At 33.3% G+C, this 21,194-nt stretch overlaps 2 protein-coding genes across 2 annotated transcripts; both read right to left on the bottom strand.

The window, feature by feature from the left end:
- Positions 1 to 11,667: 11,667 nt before the first annotated feature.
- On the bottom strand, positions 11,668 to 14,617 carry LOC142632325 (uncharacterized). Its single transcript, XM_075806763.1, has 3 exons — positions 14,422 to 14,617; positions 12,742 to 13,099; positions 11,668 to 12,382 (listed from the first exon to the last, which is right to left on the bottom strand). The coding sequence occupies exons 1-3, from the start codon at positions 14,615 to 14,617 to the stop codon at positions 11,668 to 11,670; spliced, it is 1,269 nt and encodes a 422-aa protein (XP_075662878.1).
- Positions 14,618 to 14,683: 66 nt separating this feature from the next.
- Positions 14,684 to 15,790, bottom strand: LOC142632324 (uncharacterized). Its single transcript, XM_075806762.1, has one exon. The coding sequence runs from the start codon at positions 15,788 to 15,790 to the stop codon at positions 14,684 to 14,686; it is 1,107 nt and encodes a 368-aa protein (XP_075662877.1).
- Positions 15,791 to 21,194: the final 5,404 nt, after the last annotated feature.

Genomic DNA, 21,194 nt, shown 5'->3' with positions numbered 1-21,194 from the left:
CACATGCCAACCTTCTTAGTTCCCGAGCAAGCTCAAACTAAGGAATGGAAGTTACAAGAAGGGGACTGGTAATCAGCGGTGCCTCTAAGGGCACTGCAATGTGTTAGGTTGTTATAGGAAGGGGCATTCGTCTATATCCAAGGAGGAACGTGATATAAGCAGAAATGTCGTACCCACCTTCTGCTGCTCTATTAGCAAAGGAGGCAGCTAACGTAGTGGTATTCACTTTTGCGACCTAATTATCGATGTTTTTAACATTTTTCTTTTATGCTAACTTTATCATCGTACAACGACAACTGCCCTCTTCCCCTCGCATATTGTATATTTTTTGTTTTTTGGCAGTGCTTACGAATTATGTTTGTTTAATTATGCCAACTTTGTCTTAAAATTTGTGGTTTTTGATGCTGCCCCCTACGGTGTATGTTTAAAATTACACCTTTTTTTGGTAATGTAATGTTTAAATAAGATAAAATATTTTTACCAACAAATTGAAAAAGAAGGGGAAAGTTACGCCATCTTTCTCGGCATAGAGTGAACAATATGATCTTATGTACCCAACAGCCACTAAAATTTGCATCACTCTTCGATGCAAAAAGAAAGTAATGGAAAAAGGGAAGTCTATGACTATATATACATATCCAACTGTTGTAGCTCTGAGTCCACATCGCTTAGTTTTGAAAGCCAACTCGAACACCTCGATAACGCCTGTGCTGAAATTCTGGTTATGCCTTTTCTTAGTCCTTGCACTCTTTTCCAGTTCTGAAACTCGGTCTCATAGACTACTTTTAAACAAGAGCAACTGAGCATTGATGGAGATTGCCAATTGCAATGATGCGGGATATAGAAGCGTCAAGAAGCAGATCATATCTACTTCTAAAAAGCAAGAAACAAAACATGTTTGCTTGGAATCTACCATAGAATAAAAAGACAAAAGTCTGAATTTTATTAATTAAATAATTGTTAAAATGTATAGACTGAAGGAGCTATTTAAAAGTTCTATAAAACTTGACAAAGAAAAAAATATATTCTAAAATAAGTCTTAATTCTAAAACAATTCCTAAAAAGTATTAAAAACATCTAAAAATAAAAAAATAATAACCCTAAACCTAAAATAACGTTTTTTACATTAAAATACCAACAATAATAAATTAAAAGGCTAGCAGACAATCTGAACTGATGAGCTTTGGTCAGATCGGCTGAGTCTTGCAGGACCTGATCCACGACATCACTAATCTATTAATAATTTCTCTGCAGAGAGTCTTGGCTCATGCAGAAGATTTATTTTTGTTTATCGCGCGGTCTTACTTTATTTTGGGTTGTTGTGACTCAGAAATTGAACCTAGCTAAGACTTGGCTAAATTTCTATCATATCCTTCACCACCTCAAATAAGGCCAATGTGCAAAAAAACTTTGGCAAAGCTCCTACGAGATGTAGCGTGCATCAAATAAGTGTGTCCTTTTCAAGTTTTTCTTTCCAAGAAATAAGATAAAAGCAAATTTCATGATGAGTAATAATTTTTTTATGCATCAGACAGTTAATCCGAGTCTCTACGGTGATAAAGCCCCCAAATGCAATGCCATACCACCATGGCGAAAGTACGGACCCCGCCATGCATATGTATGAGGCCATACTTGAACAATGCATTTGCATATACGTGAATGATTGTATGCATTAAGAGTAGGGATACAAATTAAAATTTCATTTTATTTTCCCATAAATGCTGATGGCGTTTTGTGACCGATGCATGCGATAGATGTGATGTTAGATATTGACCACTATGTGAAATTAATATTGCTCTAATTACAATTTAACAATTTGTTAAAAAAAAAAAAAAATTGTCTACCAGCATCACTCAAGTGATTATAGCTAACCTTGGACACAAGAAACCTTCGAAAATGAATATGCATGTACGTGGCCATAATTGTTTTTGTCAATATAAAACATTTTGTCCATGAAATTAAATGTTCATTGCTCTTGATAGGAAAAAAAAAACTTTTAGGAAAAATAGTTTGTTCTCATGTTATATATTTGGAAGAGATCTATTAAAACAAGTTCTTTGGTCACACTAAAAACTTCACATTTAAACCAACAAAAACTCGTAAAAAGTAATTACCTGGGCAATTGTGGGCCTTGGGTAAGCCGTAAGCCTAATAATAATTCTGTAGATTCCTTTTCTAGTTCAATTTTGTTTGCCATTCCATATATTTTGAATTTTTCCAAAAATATTCCCACCTTCTTTGACATAATTCTTCGTTAATTATGAAATATTTTTTCCCAAAAAAAATGGTTTCGGTCACAATAATAAAGATAGTCTTCAAATTTTCGTTAAAAAATATTATAGCATTTTTATTTCTATATCTTCTCTGCTTGAATAGTCAAAATCCAGTTGCTTTAATTACAAACTAGTATTCCAGAATCAAGCAATTTTTTAACAGTTGCATCTATGAAATTCTTCCTAAAACGACAAAGATTGTAAATTGTTGGAAAATACAGTTGGATTAGAATACTAACAATAATAACAAGACCCAGCCAAAAAATGTATGAAAGAATTAAAAGCGGCCGACAGCATCCTACCTCGTATTATTTGTAGCTGCATCATGATGATGCAGCTGCTAGTGATGCTAGCTGGTCATGATGCAACGCCCATTCCTTCTGCCAATGCAACGCCCAACGTCAAAAAGTGTAGGTTTGTATTCCTTGTCTACCACCAATTAAAGAAATGCAGTGGAGCCTCACACACATGTATGTTTTTATTTTTTATTTTTTTTGGTTTTTTTTAGAGAAACAAACACACACAACACAAGTATGTTTTTATTTGGTTACTTATTTGGATTTTTCATTATAGAAAGAAAGTTTATTCTTTCCAAAAATGTTATTTAATATTTTTTCCGTTAAAAGTAGTTTTGTATTCCTTGTAAGCTCAAGCAAAAAAAAAAAGTGTGATTTTGAGCTAGATAATAGTTAGTTTGATGTATTTAGCAAGTCCTCCTATATAGAGAGACAGTCTCACGCTTGTGACTTAAATTTTGCCTATATTTGAGTAGTAAAATACCATTACGTATGTATGAATTAGTAGTATTAATAGTTTGTTTTCAGTTTAATGGGATTTTCCCTGAAAACAAAGTAATGGAATTAATTTGTGTTAATAAAATTAATTGAATGTGGTTATAATTCATATACTAATTGACAGTAAATTTAGGTTAGTATTATCAACATAGATGTAAACATGAATTTGATAGAACTTTGTATCTTACATGGATATTATTAATTTCTTATTTGTATGAATGCAATAATTACAACAACACTAAGAGTCTTGTAATTTAAACATTTATGGCATATTTGGTAAACTATAATATGTGTTGTAATGTAATAGTTATTCCTATGATTTAATTATTCTTTAATTTGGTTATATTTTTATTACAAAAAATAGTCATTCCTTATAAATAGCTATTCTTTAAAATGAGAAATAACTATTCAAAATTTATCTTAAAAATGTTGTATTAATTATTCCTTAGTAAATGCAATAATTTTCAAATTTAATTTATTTTCAAATAAACAAACTTTCCATATACATCTAACAATTATAAAAATAAAAAAATCATAAAAAATAACACATATCTCTCTTAAATTTAAAAATAACAATTTTTAAGGAGATATAAATGTATGAGTAAGATATTTTCTAAAATAAATGTTAAGTTTCATTCTAATGTTATAACTCACAACCAAACTAATGAATATGTTTAGTTATTACATTACAACACACTTTATTACTAGTAATAAAGATTACAATTCCTGCCGTAATCTTCATTCGATGTACCAAATGTACCTTTAGTGTTATTGCCCCATTTCCTTTGGAAGAAAAATTAGGCTTTGAATTCTCCCACTCATTGTTATAACCATCGAAAAAAATTATTACAACTATAAATATAACAGATTACCTGTGATAACTGAAGTGCCAAAAAAAATGTTCATGCTAGACTTTGACTAGAAAGTATAAAGGGGCACTGGAGCAGAGTAATCAATTAATTATTGTAAAAGGCATGCATATAATATGATTGGTATTTAGGTGAACATAGCAAAGTGTATAAAAAAAAAAAAAAAAAAAAAAGCTCCATAATGTGCCTCTTTTTCTTTTCTTTTTTGAGAATATTCTATGCCATATGCTAAATTTCTCATATGACTAACATCGATCTCGCAATCACATGGAACTGCAACAAGGTGTCTTCGGATACAATTAATATGCATATTATTAAGAGTTTTTAAATGGACAAGTACCCTTATAAAATTTTGTTATTCTCAAATTTTGTTTATTTATATTATAATATTTAAAAAATGCTATATCCATAACATTTTCACAACAAATCTTAAGTGATAGGTTGTTATTGCCAGTTACTAGTTGATTAAAAAGTAATTTTAGTGGTGGATTTAAATTAAAACTAATAACAACTTACCACTTATGATTTATTATGAAAATAATGTAAATATAACATCTCCTTAAACCAATATCTTTAGGGCATTCGTTAATTTTTACCAATATTAAATATTTAATTAAACTTTTAAAAAAGCTTTCTATTCAACCCATAAATTTACCACTAGTTAAATTTTACTTCAGGAGAAAAAGAGAGGCACAGTCCTACTCTGAAAAGGACTAACAGTGGAAGAAACCCTCAGGTGAGAAGGAAAACTCCTAGCGAAAGGAGAAAAAAAAAAGTTATTCTAATTGAATGAAAATTTTCATGATTTTACAATCAAACCCTAATGTTTATCAAGTTGACAATTTTGGCTGTCTTTGGTCAAATTCGGCGAGCTTTACTGGAATTTTGACTCTTCAACAGGAGTAATTTTGGTTCTATCTTAAAGATCATTTAATAATGGGATTCACTGAGACATTAACTAAGATATTGTGAATATATGAATATGATATTCCACTAACTAACTTGATTTGTTACATCATACTATCTTTGAAAATGTAATATAAAAAGTTAAATAGAATAGGATAAACTCACATTTCTATTTGCTAGTATCAAACCTTAGAATCCCTTCTCCCTTTACCACTAATAGAATACATTCCAATAGCATCAAGTTCCAACAAAAGAGAAATATCAGCCAATTAGGGAAGCTTAATTAAGGTTTCAAAGCCTTCATATTGAAGACATCTTCGCTTTGCTGAAGCATCTACATACTTTATTAGCTTCATATTGAAGGCCTACTTGATCAGGACTTGACTAACCCACTAATTAAATATTTTACTGATTTGGTTATGGTTAGTGCGTAAGTGACAAAGTGTAAATAGATTCGTTTACTTTTTATGAACCGTACGTAAATTTTTTCCAAGTGCTGCGCTCTTATTGTTTTTTTTTTTAAGGAAAATTTAGAAAACACTATTTTTTTTTTAATGGAGACTTTATCATTAAATTATGTTTCCCCTTTTAAAAAAATAATACTGGAGACTTTATTAATTGACTTAATTAGAATCTATAGAAATTAAACACTATTATTTAATAATGGCAAAATTTATGTAATATATTTAAGTGTTATTCTTTAGGTTCATTTATTAAAATTTGATCATGTGACTTGTGGGGAGTGAAACGACCCCAGTGGGTATATGGGCCTTTGGGCCATGCTAAGGAGGGCCGACCTGCTCCTGGGCTAAGGTTTTGTTAGTACTACGGGTCGGCCCATACGCCGAGGATCCGAGGATTCATCCGAGGGGTGATTTTCTCCTCAGACGGATATGGGAGAACCAGGGATTTCATTATAAAGGTTAAGGGACGACTCGGTGAAGACCAATGGTTAAAAGGGGTGAATCCTTGAATGTCCTAGAAGCACCGATATTTGAGAAATACCAAAGATAAAGGCTGCCACTTCCACATTAAAGACTCTGCACCTACCTCCCTGACCGCATTAATGGGGAAGTGACCCCGGAAAAGTGGAAATGAAACTTCTGGTCACTATCCAGAGGCACTAAGGAGAAAAATATCTAGGGGGAAGGGGGTGAGAACAACACGTTGACAAAGTATCAAAAAGAAAAGTATTTAAAGGGAAACTTAGAATAATAGCGGGGGATCTTCTTTTTGGAACAAAAAAAAGAAAAAAAAAAAAGAGAAATAATAGAAAAGGAGTTCTCGGCTTACGTCCGAGAAGGTTTATTTGCAATAATTGTTTGTTGTTAATAAATGTTTTTAGCTTTGGAATTGTTATCAAATCCTCAATACTTCTAACCTGGGTTTCAAACCCACACTCTAAAAATTTATATTATTGAAGGCTCATTGGGCCTAAGCCCGTAGCTGTTCTTGGGTTCAGGTGCAATTGTGCACTTACATGACTACTTAACTACTACTTAACTAAAAATACACTTTCATTTCACCAAAAAAAAAAAACCGCATAATTGAATTTTAAAAAGGAAACCTAAAGAACATCATATAAGGTACTATACACAATAATATATTTATTATTTATTAGCAATGAACGTGGACCACAGCCAACTAGAAAAGTCAGTATTTTTTGAGTTTTCTGCTTAAGGGCTAAGTAAATTAAGGCATTCACTTCTATATATATATATATATATAATTAAAATTAAAAAATAAGAAGAAGAAAAAAACTAATTAAGCCACTTCTCTAAACCCCGAAGAGGCTCATGAGTCATGACACAAAGATAAGGTAAAAAGAGAATTCGGTTGTTACTTTGACAATTCCTCAATTTTAATTTGCAATGGACCATCCTTTCTCGTATGCATTTAATAATGAAGAATGTTAAAGGTATTATCAATTTTACTATAAAAGGTTTATAATTTTTCTAAATAAATAAAATATTTATAAATTAATTGATATTGATATGATAATTAATATGATTAATGTTAATTTCAACAACATAATAAATATAAATGTTTAAATTATTAATTTTATACTAGTCTTAATTATAAGTATTCAAAAATCATATGTGGGTTCCAGTTAGCTCAATTGACAAAGTCTCTAATGGTTGTATAAGAGATCTGGGGTTCAATCCCCGCCTACACCAAAAACTGATTGGTGTCTTAGTTTGATAATAAAGAGCAATTACCAAGAGCGGACGCCATAAGTTGAAATTTTCTATAAAAAAAAAAAATCATATTATAAGGCTCATATAATAAAAATTGAGTCTTAGAAGTCATGGTTGCATTAAAGTGAATATTATACCTAAATTTTGATGGCTATATGGTTGCACCAAATCGCAAAACAACTTAATTATTTTTATGAACTTTTTCTCTACTGTTTAACAATTTTTTTGATAAATACAAAAGCTTAATTGTTATTATCAACTTCTCTTTTGCTTCCTTTAATTTTTTCTATTGTAAAATCAATAACTATTACATATATTGAAGTGCTACTATCACTTTTAAGCAAGGAAGTCAATACCGTACCGGAGGCTGTACCGGTTTGGCCACCGATACGATATATTTCGGATACCGATCAATACCGATGTACCGTTTCGGGTTTACAACTATTATATATATATATATATATATATATACACACACACACACACACCAAAATCTTTAGAACCATGTTTATAAACATATAATATTTCACTTATATTATAGTAAATATAAAAGTTTATTATAAAACATTACCTCAATTCAGAACAAATTATTCATAGTTTTAGACTTTAGTATCAAATAAAAGAAAAAAAAAAACACAATATAAAAAATAGAAAGCTTAGTTGTTCATTGCATACTAAGAAAACAAATAATGCTAAGAAGTTAATGTAAATAAGTTACCATTATGCCTTTACAAAAATTCAAAAATTACAAAACTAAAAAAAAAAAAAAAGCTTTTTTCTGTACTAGCCGATACGCCCGGTACTGCCCGAAATTGGCTGGTACGCGGCCGGTACGGCCGGTATTTTTTCCGGTACAATATAGAAGTGTACCGGTACCGGTGCACTGGCCGGTACGGCCAGTACCGGTACGGTATCGGCCACACTGCTTTTAAGTGGAATTTGTAATGTAACAATTTTTTTTTTCCTAATATACCACTTTTTTTCCCTTAATGTTAAAGTGTCGAAATTTATTTTTCCTAATACACCACTTCTTTTTTCTTCTTCTTCTTCTTCTTCTTCTTCTACTTCTCTCTCTCTCTCTTTCTCTCTCTCTCTCAACGTTGTAGTGTCACAAATTCTTTTGTAATTTATTTCTTCTTCTTTCTTTTCGGTAAACTCATTCTCTTATAATTCTTTTGTAATTTAAGTTTATATATTCTCCATTCTCCTTGGTTTATTTAGCATCCTCAAATCCTCAAGACGAGGTCACTTCTTCCACTCCATACCTATCAACATTACACTTTTTGTTTTTGTTTTTATTTTACTATTAGTAAGAAAGGTAATTGTTATTGTATAAACATTCCTCATTCTTCATCTCATGGGTTCATAACATGTTCGTGCATTATTTTAAGAATAATTTCACTTGCATAATTGACAAATTCACCGATAAAATAATGGATTTCCTACTAACATAGACTTTTCATGCATAAACCCATGCATCTCATATTCGTCTATGAATCAAGTTGATTAAGTTTCGTGTATACATCTATCTTGGATGTATCTAAATTATATATGTATTTTTAAATTTATATGTAAGTGTATTTTTAAATTTATATGTAAGTATTATACGTCCAGTTAACTCAATTGGTAAAATCTTCTTATCATCAAATAAGATATTTAAGATTCAATTCTCGTTTATATCAAAAATCAATTGATGTCTTAATTTGATGATGATAAAGAACAATTATTATAAAACGGATGCATAAATTAAAAATACTATCACACCTAAACCTTTTTTTTATGATGCAAGCATGAGTCTTTTGAGGATTAAGTACATTTGTCCGAGGAATATTGCTATTCTTCGTGAAATCATGATGTTGGAAGTGTGAACCCCAATTTCGCAAAACATAGATCTACTTGTGTCGTGCAAAAGGTTTTTTGTAGAAGGGCGTTGCAACTCTTGCATCCATTGGAATCTCTTTTTTTTCTTTTTTTTCCCTTTTTACCAACTTAAGGTACATGTACAACTTTAGAGGCCCAAACTATTAATTTTCGTGTGATCTATTTATCAAAAAAAAATTGTACAAAATTTACTATAAAGAATATATTATTTTGTGCATCTGCTGAGGCCTACAGGAGACATAGCCCAAGAATCTCAAACTTTTTTTTTTTTTTAAGAGAGTTTCAATTTATAGTGTCCGCTCCTAATGATAATTTTTTGTCATTAGACTAAGACACCAATCAATTTTAGGTATATAAATGAGAATTGAACTCCAAATCTAACAAGAATCTCAAACTTAACGGAATTTTATTATACACATTTTGTGTATTTATAATGTAAATTTACATTACTAGTACAATGTAAACTAATAATTTATGAAATTTTATTGTACACATTTTATGTGTTTATAATATAAATTTACAAATTAAGAGCATTTTTTTTTTTTAAGATTGAACTGTTTCTATGCTCAAACCTCATAGTCTCAATGAATATTTTGTATGCTTTGACTTTGGACCGGTACATAGTCAAAGCATACAAAATATTCCATGACCGATTTGAAAAAACAAATGTACTTTAAGAAACATGTATTTCTCCAAGCCTATATAAACTCTATAATAAAATCTCAGTCTTGCAGTTTCAAATCTCAATCTCACACAAACTGAAAACCTTTTCTTTATTATTCTATGAACAATAATCATCTTTCATTTCCTCACATTAGGCCTAAGAATGCTGGTGATGATACAACTGTGCATGAAACTGAGAACACCATGAGCCTCATATCTTCAGTCACTCCCTTTAGGGCTCAAAAGACTGGGGTTCATGCGGTTGCTCGAGGAAGCAATAATGTGAAGGCTCAAGGTGTTCATGTTGGCCAAGCTCATGATGCTGTTGGTGACTCGAAAGACCCTCCAAAGTACTACAACAAGTGCATGGTTTGTCGAAAACTGTTCAACTCGAAACAAGCTGTCTGTGGTCATATGAGAATGCATCCCGAGCGTACATGGCGGGGTCTGAATCCTCGTGAGTCTTCTACTTGGAAACCCCATGCTTCTCCTAAATTCGATTTGGGTGTGCTAGCAGCTCCTGAGGCACAAGAGAAAGCCCTTGCTTCTGATAAATTTGATTTGAATCTGCCTGCTCCAGAGACTTTTCTCAACTTTGATCTGAATAAGCCTGCTCTGGAGGAAGGTGATGATAATGCTTATTGAGGTCTTTGATATGGGAAATCCTGCCTTTACGTTGTTACAAGCTGGTCATGCATGTTCCGTGAAAGATAAAGAATGTATTGTCATTATTAAATAATGATTTCCATGGATAGAGATTAAAATGTTATAATATTGATGTGTTTCTCGTGAATTTTAACCAAATAAGAGATTTAAAATTCAAAACCTGCTCATATCTAAAATTAATGGATAGTTTTGTAGGATGATAAAAAAAACGATCATATAGTACGGACACTACAGATTGAGATGGTATCATATCTATAAAAATAATAATAATGACTTTTCAACTTCAAATGAACATTTATCTTGAGGAGAAGTAAACATTCTTCCACGTCAATCCACTCCATAAAGTCCATAGATGATTGGTAATAACAGATAGAGAATCCTATTCGTTTATTATTTAAGATTTTAAAGTAAGGATAATGTCCTATTCGTTTAATATTTAAGATTTTAAAGTGAGGAAAACATTATCCTCAGAATATATATTTCAATATTAAGATTTTTAGACTATGTGGAAAAATGGTTGACTCCTATTTAGAATATAGATTTGTTTGTTACAAGTTAAAATAATTAATTGGTAGCATTTTCTTGCACATTTTAAACTAGTTGTACTAATACTAGGTACAGCGTGTAAAAAAATAATAATAAAGTAAGCATTTTTATAAACAGCTTTTTCTTTTTTTCTCTTCACTCAAAATTGAAAAACAGTTCTAAGATATAACTGGTAACTGGAAATTACAAGCTTTATTTAAACGCAGCCATGCGGAAGAAAAAATAAAGACATAACGAACTATTCTTTTGTGTTCCACTCAACAATACAGTGTGTGTTCGCCGGGAAAAGTTACTATTGCAACTTTTTTTTTAATTATTAATGTTAGAACATTCTATACAAATCTTCTATACCACTTTTTGTATTTTACTTTATATTTCACAAATTATAACTTGTCATATATTCGTTTAAATTTCTTTATAAAATAGCCGAAACTTGAAATGGAAAAAAAAAATTAAATACATAATAAGTTGTGACTGGTAGAATATAAAGCGGAACACAAAAAATAATACAGATGATTTATATTCTGCAATTGTTACCACAACTAGGGGTGACAAAACTAGGGGTAAAGTACTTTACCCAAAAGCCAAAACTTGTTAACCCGCTCAAAGATAATCATTGATCTAAGACTTAGATCTCCCATCAAAAACTTTAGTAAGCATCAAATAAGAAGTCATGTGCAACTTAATTAATATAGGATAAAAGAGAATTATAGGACTATTATAATATGCAATTCAAATGTGAAGCTTGTGAATTTTCTAAACGTGTTTGTTGTATGTCATTGAAATTTTGAGCCGCTGAAAATGGATGTGGTGGCGATGCTTGTGATTTGTTTACCTAAGGGAATTTTTTTTAGAAAACACACAAACTTTATTAATAATTAAAAGCAGTAGATACATCATGGAGAAGAGCCTGTACAAGAAAACAGGGACTCTCTTCAATCCAAACAGAAAAATCAAAGATGCCTACAGTATGTTTAGCTAACTGGTGAGTAGATATATTGCTGTTCCTACGAACATGAGAAAATAAGACATTCTGAAACTCAAAAGAAGTAACCTGCATCTCATAAATCAGAGCAGCAATTGTTGAAGCAGCATGAGAATTTCCACTAAGAGCATGAACAATATTAAGTGAATCTCCTTTTAGAACAAAGTCCTGAATACCCATATCCTTAACAGATTCCAAACCAGATTCAAAGGCCTTTGCCTCAACTTCAATAGCTCCTAGAGGACACCGAAACTTCTTGCTAAGACCTGCAATAAAATTTCCAACATGGTCTTGAATTACAACCCCCACTCCAGCTTTTTTTTGTTCCTTAAAAACAAAAACAGCTCCATCTACGTTAACCTTATAAAAAGGAAAAGCCGGAGGCTCCCATTTTGAAACATGAACTTGAGAAAGCTTCATTGGGACTTCCACAGCCGCCCAATACTCCTCCAGGTAGTGAGTACACCATAGAATCAGTTGCTTCCCAATCTTCCTAAATCCACCATACTGAACTTCATTCCTATTTGTCCAAAGTGCCCATAAAATTGTGATTGCATCAGCCTGATCTTCACATAACCAATCTGCCTTCATCAAGATAAACCTAGGAAATCCATAAAACACCTAAACTGCACAGAGGCAAAGTCATTGAAATTTTGAAATAACATCCATGTTTCACGTGCCTTAGGACATTCCCAACAAAGATGCAAAAGGATTCCAAATTATCACCACATTCCTCACAACCACCCTCCAATATAACATGCCTATGTACTAGATTCACCTTTGTTGGGAGAATATCACGAGCTGCCTTCCAAATAAAGTGTCGAATCTTATGAGGAACTTGGATCTTCTAGAGCTTTTTCCAAAACTGCCTCATGCTATCACCATCTAAGCTTGAAGCAAATTCAATAGGCTTACTCAAATCCATAGCAACTTTGTAGGCATTCCTAACCAAAAATAAACCATTTGAAGTCTCTATCCAGATTTTGTTTATCTTCCGAAAGCTGGGTACTCAGTGGAATACCTCTTATAATTTCTACCTCAAATGGAAGGAAAATACATTTAAGTAAACTAAAATTCCATCCCTTATCTTCAACATCAATCAGATCACTGACCATAGAGATTTGTGGATAAAGAACTCTAAGGGAGAAAACCTTAGATGAAGGAGAGTTAGGAATCCACTTATCCTCCCATATCCAGATTTTTTTACCATTGCCAATATTCCATCTCATCCCTTTTTTAACAATTTCTTGGGCTGCATAAATACTTCTCCACACATATGAAGGTCTATTTCCCAAAGAGGCATGAACAAAATCACAATCTTTAAAATAACATGCCTTAAAAACTCTATAAACAAGAGTATTATTAGCCATTTGAAGTCTCTAGCCTTGTTTAGCCAAAAGAGCTAGATTAAAAGGCTTAAGCAGTTTGAAACCCATCCCACCACATGATTTAGGCACACACAACTTCTCCCAACCCAACCACGCCATCTTTCTTTCATCTTGTATTTGTCCCTATCAAAAATTTCTAATCATACTAGTCAGATTATCACAAAGGGAATCAGGGATTTTGAAGTAGCTCATGGTGTATGTTGGGATAGCTTGAGCAACTGCCTTGATCAAGATTTTTTTCCCGGCTTTAGAAAGCAACTTCTCCTTCCATCTATAACTTTTTTGACAATTTTTCCTTCACAGCATTAAAAGTATTTCTTTTATTCCTCCCAACTAAAGATGGAAGACTAAGGTATCTTTCGTGCTGTCTAATAATTTGAGCTCCAAACCTTGTCTTAATTTCTTCTTGAAGTTGTTGATCTGTATTGCTTGAGAAAAACAGAGAGGTTTTAACCCTATTCAATTGTTGGCCGGAAGCAAACTTATAAACTTTTAAGACACTCTACAAAGAATCACACACCTCCAAGCTAACCTTACAAAAAATAAGACTATCATCTGTAAAAAATAAGTGTGAAAGAATAGAAGCACCACGACAAATAGCCACCCCTTCCATCTTACCTTCCTGTATAGATTTTTTAATCAAAGCGGAAAGACCCTCTGCACAAATTAAAAAAAGACAAGGAGACAAAGGGTCCCCTTGTCGTAAACCTCTTAAGAGAATAATATTACCTCTAGGTTTACCATTAATACATACGGAATAGGAAACAGAAGAGATACATTGCATCATCAAACCCCTCCACCTAGAATTGAAACCCAATTTTTCATAATTTTATCCAAGCAAATCCACCCACTCGATCATCTGTCTTACTCATATCTAGCTTTAAAGCCATCTCTCCAATTCCCCCCCCCCCCTCTTAGAATATGTGATGCATAGTTTCAAAAGCTACCAAAATATTATCAGTAATTAACCTTCCATGCATAAAAGCGCTTTGGGTATCACTAACAATTTTTGGTAAAACTTTTTTAAGTCTATTAACAAAAACTTTAGAGGCCAATTTATAAATCACATTACAAAGACTAATAGGATGATAATCAGTAATATGCTTTGGATCTTTATTTTTTGGTACTAAAACAATGTGAATTTCATTAAATTTTGGTAGAATAGTACCAAGATTAAGGAAATCCATTACAGTTTTAGTAACCACACTCCTAGTAGTAGGCCAAAAGTGCTAGAAGAATAAGGGGGGCATACCGTCTGGACCAGGAGATTTAAGAGGATACATTTGTTTAAGAGCTTTATGAACCTCTATTCCTTGAAAATCACTCGTAAGTCTTTCATTCATATCTGTAGAGACCTTTGAAACAATGACTTCCAATAATTCAGCAAACTCTGATGGGCAAGAAGACTTGAACAAGTCAGAATAATATTTAAGCACCACACCCTCCATAACTCTATCATCCTCCTACCAAATTCCATCTTCATCAAACAGCCCCTCAATACAATTCGTTTGATATCAATTAGATGCTTTTGAGTGGAAATAGCTTGTATTTCTGTCACCTGCTTGAAACCAATTTAGGCGAGATCTCTGATGCCACATCGAGTCTTCTTTGTCCAGCCAACAATTGAGCTCCACCCGAGTATCCCTCATGGAGATAATATTTTCAATGGAAGTTGATTGCATTTCTAGCCACTGTAGATGCTTTTGACGATGGGAAATGTTCTTCCCAACATGTCCAAAATAGTTTTTGTTCCAAACCTCCAGCTTTGCACAACAATTTTCCATACAACTCTCAATTGGAAACTCAATCCCCATATGTAAACCTTCCTCCCAAGCCGAGTTCACAACATCCTCACAACTTGAGTCTTTCAACCTCATAGCTTCAAACCTGAAAATCTTAGTTTGCACTGGTTTTAATTTCTTCCTCATTAGATTCAACACCAGCAGATTATGGTCAGAAGCAAAAGTTCTATGAAAAATATTTGCTTGAGGAAATTTAATCACCCAATCCATTATTGCTACAACCCTATCAAGCCTTTCTCTAATTTGTGTTCCATCAGATTGTTGATATAACCAAGTAAATTTAGGACCAGAGAAGCCTAAATCACCAAGACCACACCAATTTAACGCATCTACAAAATACTGCATTTGTTGAGTAGGCTTGGTGGCACCACCTTCCTTCTCAGATGAACACATAAGTTCATTAAAATCACCAATAGCAAGCCATGGCAGCTGAGAAAGACCACTGAGATATTTTAATAAACTCCAAGATTCATATCTAAGAGAGGTCTTCAGTTGTCCATAGAAACTTGTAAGATGCCACCACCCCAAACCATCTCTACTATTCACCTCAGCATCAATATTAGATGGAGAATATTTTATAACATTCACTTGTATATCATCTTTCCAAAATAAAGCAAACCCTCCACTACTACCTCTATTGGGAAAAATCAATCCTTGTTTGAATCCATAGTTATCACGAATCTTCACCATCCAATCTCTATCAGATTTTGTTTCCATCAGAAAAACAATCTTGGGCTCTTCTATCCTAATCACCTCTTTTAAGGCATTAACTGTTTGAGGGCTTCTAAGCCCCCAACAGTTCCAACTTAACAAACTCATTGGTCCTGGCGGGGTTGCTTAACAGCCTCCACCGATCCAAAATGAGTTGCAAAGAGTTCACTTAGCTTCAAAGCTTCCTCCTCAATTTTTATTTTCTTCTCCTAAGATACAGAGAACATAGTGCCACTAGTCTTTCTCTTGAAACCAAAAGCCTCATCTTTATCTCCAAGACTGTCCTTCATACCCTTTGGAGGAAATCTAACCTAAACACTTTTAATATTTTCCTTAACCTGACCCTTATCCTTCTTATCCAAACTTAAAACTTTAGATTTTACACTAGCTTTGCCTTTGGACCCACGGTATTTCCTTCCCTTATCCACACTAACACAACCATCGATTTTCCAAGATTCTCCATAGCATGCAACTTATCCATTTTGTCAACTACCTCTTTATCTCCAACAATTTCGAAATTTGCATCACAATTAACTAGGGATGGCAATTTTGCCCCACCCTGCTTAACCCGACCCTCCCTACTTCGCCCCGCAAAGGGTTTTTCTCGCCCCGTAAAGGTGGTGGGGCAGGGATGGGGCAAGATTTTAGCCCCGCACCACAGGGCGAGGTGGGGATGGGTTTAGACTTTTTAGACCCGCCTCGCCCTGTGTTACTAAGGGGTTATAATTGTAAATTTTTCATGCTCTAAAACCCTACTATTTAAACAAATATATCAATATTAGCTTATTTTATTCTACCCAATGTAGCTCTCTGCCTTATTTTGTTGTGTTTTACTATAAGTTTTTTTTTTTTTTTTTTTTGTGATTGTCTTGTTAAACACTTGGATATATTATTCAATTTTTTCTAAAAATTTATTTGATTTGATGGAATAAATTTATTTGTAATTTCAAGTATATTTTTATTAATGAAATAGGTTTTATTAATAAAAATGTACTAGTTGTAGGGCAAATTAACAAAATGTAGAGTTTTACGGGGTGGGGCGGGGCTTCATGAGGCCCCAAGGGGCGGGGATGAGGTGAGAAAGTTTTCCATGTCATGCAGGACAGGGCGGGGATGGGACGAGAAAAAACCATGCGGGGCAGGAACGAAGACCCCATCCTTCTACCCCACCCCGCCCCATTGCCATCCCTACAGTTGACCTCAAGAGGTACTTCTAAATTAATCGTATCCAACTTCAAAATATTCAAATTTGAACCTCCACCATCCTCGGTTAACTCCATGTCTATCTCCCTAATTTTTTGCTCAAAATCCGAAACTGCATCACCAACTTTTGAAATTTCAGTAACTTCCATTGACTCCATATCTAATTGCCTATTTCCAATATTAACTACCTTCTGAGACACCTCCCCCAACTCCTTATCAGAATTACCACCACCTTTCTCCATCTCCAATGAAATCCCAGTCACTAGCCTATGAACAGAACCAGTTAGAGTTTGATTAAATGTACGAGGATTATTCAACATTGAAGCTTCTCTTGATGGAATGAAGGAGTCTTCGCCAAAACCAGTAACTTCAACAACTGATTTTCTAGAATTATTGAACTGAGCAGTGCTAATCCATGGACCAAACTGTTGATCTTCCAACTTCAGAGAGCATTTACTTCTCAACCAAAGAGGACAATCCCTATCATCATGAGTAACCCTCCCACACCAGTAACAGATATTCGATAATCATTCATACTTGAAAGAAATCCAATTCTCACAACTCCCATCCAATGAAATAATTCTTCCACGACAAAGAGGTTGGGAGATGTCAATGGCCACTCTGGCCCTCAAGAAATTACCTCCTACCATTTCTGAAGTATTCTCCAATCTTCTGACTTCCCCCAAAGTATCAGCAATATCCATTACAATCTCAGGAGATAACATACTAAAAGAAAGATTGTGAATTTGGACCCAAAACATTGCTGTAGAAAGTTGCAAGTTTGTCAATGGGGTCTTTCCATCATATACCTATGCAGAATTGCAAGGTGTCTATCATAGGACCAAGGTTCTCCCATAATAACCTTTTCAACATCTGACTTTGATTCAAAGCCAAACAAAAGATAATTATCACCAGCATCCCTGACATTAAAACGCTAAGTTGTACCCCATAAAGGTCTAAAAGGGTTAGCCACTTCATCAATGTTAACATTCCTCTTCATAAGAAATTTTACCACTAGAACAAACTCGTGAATTTGTTTATCCTTTGAAAGAGTTAAACTTTTTCCTTCTTTATGAGTAAGAGAAAGTTTATTCCACTTAAGAGCAAGATCATCCATAACAAGAAGAAACTGTTTCCCAAATCCCACAAAATAAACCCACAAGCCTTGACAGTAAACTTGTTATAGCAAGGAACAAAACAATTTGCCACAGATTGATAAGAAAACCAACACCTACAGCCTAAAGTTTAGAGCATCAACCTAGCGATGAAAGTCTATTAGAATTTTCAACAAACACTTACCGTGTAGCCCACAAAATGAGCCCACAAAATAAATTCACAAGCCTTGACAGTAAACTAGTTACAACAAGGAACAAAGCAACTCCCCACAGAAAGTGAAGAAATCAACTTCTACAGCTTAAAAGTTGAGGGCATCAACCTTCGTAGCCGAGAACTAAGAAAAGGAGAGACATTAATCAGTCTTTTCCACAAGGGAATTTGATCATGTTATGTTTCGAACCCTTGCTAGCTAGTGGTATTTGTTTTGGAACCCACTAATAATGACTTTGGAATTAAATTTAAGTTTTTTATTATTAAAAAAATAAAAACCTAATGCACAAAGACATATATGTATATTTTTTGAGTTTTACTTAAATTTTAATTTAATATAATTGTAAGGGCGGGTTTTGGATCTTAGGCCCAAAAAGCAACAGGACTAGAGCCCAAAGAGCCCAACACAATGAATTTGTAGAGAGTGGACTTATGGGCTTCAACGGAAGGACCAACACGCACAGTGAATTAAGAATAATAGGAAAGTAAAGAAAATTAAGTTGTATGCGAAGAAAATCACTCATCAGCCAAAATTCGAGGAGAGTAGTTCTTAAATATATTTCTCTTAAATTGGAATACAATTTCAGTTTTAGTTGCTACAATGTCATCTCTACAAATTTTTCGATGTCTATTCTCTGGAGGGTCTCTCACATTATATAGCCTCCTTTAGATGATCTTAGCCCTCCAATTGTTGGTCACTTAGGCTACCACTTGAGTGCTTGTCCCATCAGATACCTTCCCAAATCCCTTGTGAGTCGTGGCAATCAAGGCAGTACTGTTTAGGGGTATTCTCTACATAGATGCGGCTAGGAGATTTGATGGGAAGCATTAAATGTGGTAGCCCTTTCCCTGAAACTCCTTCTCTTCAGTATGACCTCTTCTGGTAACGTGTCATTATAGTGGCCTTACCGTTCGAGGGCATGATCTCCTCGGAGCTGGCATGGCCTCCTCGACCTTAGGCATGACACGTGGCAATGTAACCTTATCAAATTTCTATTCCCCACAATATTAGTTTAGTCTTGGCTCCTAAACAAAAATCCCTTATTACGCTTTTGTTACCAATGTTGTCATACCCAGGGGCAACTCAACACTATAGGCCACTAAGACAATAACCTAAGACCCCCATATTAAATAAGGCCCCCTTCATTAAGTAATAGAATATAATTAAGGTCTTCTTACCTTTCCAAATAATAATAATAATAATAATAATAATAATAATAATAATAATAATAATAATAATATTAAGGCCCCTAGAAGGCAATGTCCCAAACAAATTTAATCAATAAACGTTTTTTATTTTAAAATACATTTTTTGAATGCTATGCACTCTATTTACTGGAATTTAATATTAAAGATAGATTAAAATAAAATGATATAAAAAATTAATAGATATTCTTTAATTAATATTAAAATTTAAGAAAATACCCACTTAAAATTTTTGCTTTAAGTCTCAAAATACATTAAGCCAGACCTAGTCTTACCATATTTTTCTTCCAATGAAAAATCCCTGAATTATTAAAAAGAAATGCATGCATCTAAAACTACTACTGCGCTTTTGCGGTGATTCATTGCAAGTTGAGATGATCCATCAACTTTGTGTTCTTCTATAAATTATGTTTTTTGGCCGGTTTTTAATTTATCACCTTACTTATTTGTCCATAATTATTCACAGAGTAATTTATTTACAAGTACAGGTAATACCTTATTTCTCATTAAACTAAAATTGTGCCAAAAGTCTTGTAGTTTGAAACTTCCTAATTTTTTTCAATCTAAACATTCATCAACCAAATCATTCATATTATAATTATCAAATTATTATAAATAAATTCTAAAAAACATATATATAAAGTCATTACTATTGTACTGTACTATCAATTATCACAATCTTGCCAATTGAATCCAAACCAACTTCTCTCAAAACATAAACAAAACAAAAAAAGAAAAAAAAAATCCCTCTGTTTCATAAACTTTATAATACGTACGTAGGTATTGAATATTTTTCTATTTTAGTTTGGAAAAAGAATGTGAATTTATTTTATATTCAATTAAGTACATTTCAAAAGTTTAAAAGGGTATATTGTGTGTAATATAATTTGTCTTATATTCCTTTAATAGTCATCATGACTATTAAGTAAGTTTATATTGTAAATTTGTGTTAATACCTCATTCGATTTCCCTTTTGTGCATGTTTGTTTCTCCAAAAGAAATATATATATATATACACACACACATACAATTTAGGTTAAAAATGTAGAAGTTATAAGGTTTTTGCATCAAGGAGCGTATGCAGCCTCAACCCTACATATGCACCCTAGGAGGCTTGCCTACGCAAACTTAGTCATACATACACAGCTCTCTTAGAAACCAAGTTTTACTCGTATCCTAACTTTGGACTCACGTCTTATTCAGTAGATCTCAGTTAAATCAAGAATAAAGCATACATGAGAAAGATATAGAGTGATAAACTGAATGTGTGTGTGTGTGTGTGTGTGTGTAGAGAATGAGAAACTGATCTCTGGCTACGCGATCTGCTCTGCACTCTGGCTTTCTATCCTCAACTGGTAGAGTAAGGGAGAGAGTGAGAGAGCTGGGGTGGGTGCATGGAGAAGAACTCAGAATCCAGCTCCTGCACTCGCAATATGTTATGCACTCTCGTAATCAATATCTATTTCTTGATTTAAGCTCACAACTTTAATCTCATGACCTCCAGTAAAAGAAAAGGAAAAGGGAAAAAAGAGGGGGGAGGGGGGGACTCTCAGTGAAATTATATCCCCACCCGCAGATGAACCAACAGGAAAATGAAATAGATAGATATATTGCTGAGGACCTCCCCTACAGTCAAACCAAAGGCAAAGAACAATATATTTAGAATGACATCCCTAAATCAAGAAATAAAATATAACAGGTTCATCATAGCAGCCATTCCTTATGATGCCAGATGCTTTGCAAGCTAATATGCTATGCTCATAAATGACAGAGACGA

The sequence above is a fragment of the Castanea sativa genome, chromosome 4 (assembly GCF_040712315.1).
Source record: "Castanea sativa cultivar Marrone di Chiusa Pesio chromosome 4, ASM4071231v1".
In the NCBI taxonomy this organism is placed as follows: Eukaryota; Viridiplantae; Streptophyta; class Magnoliopsida; order Fagales; family Fagaceae; genus Castanea; species Castanea sativa.
Note: the sequence above shows the minus strand (reverse complement) of the source record. Positions and strands in the feature narration are given on the sequence as shown.

What these genes read in the sequence shown, in the direction of transcription:
- LOC142632325 (XM_075806763.1), bottom strand. Translation starts at nt 14,617, where the DNA reads ATGGAGGGTGTGGTGCTTAAATATTATTCTGACTTGTTCAAGTCTTCT. An exon ending in TAAATCTCCTGGTCCAGACG is followed by an intron (nt 13,100 to 14,421) that starts GTATGCCCCCCT and finishes GTTATTTTAAAG; the next exon opens with ATTGTGATTTTGTTCATGCC. An exon ending in CTGGATAGAGACTTCAAATG is followed by an intron (nt 12,383 to 12,741) that starts GTTTATTTTTGG and finishes TGGATTTCCTAG; the next exon opens with GTTTATCTTGATGAAGGCAG.
- LOC142632324 (XM_075806762.1), bottom strand. Translation starts at nt 15,790, where the DNA reads ATGAGTTTGTTAAGTTGGAACTGTTGGGGGCTTAGAAGCCCTCAAACA.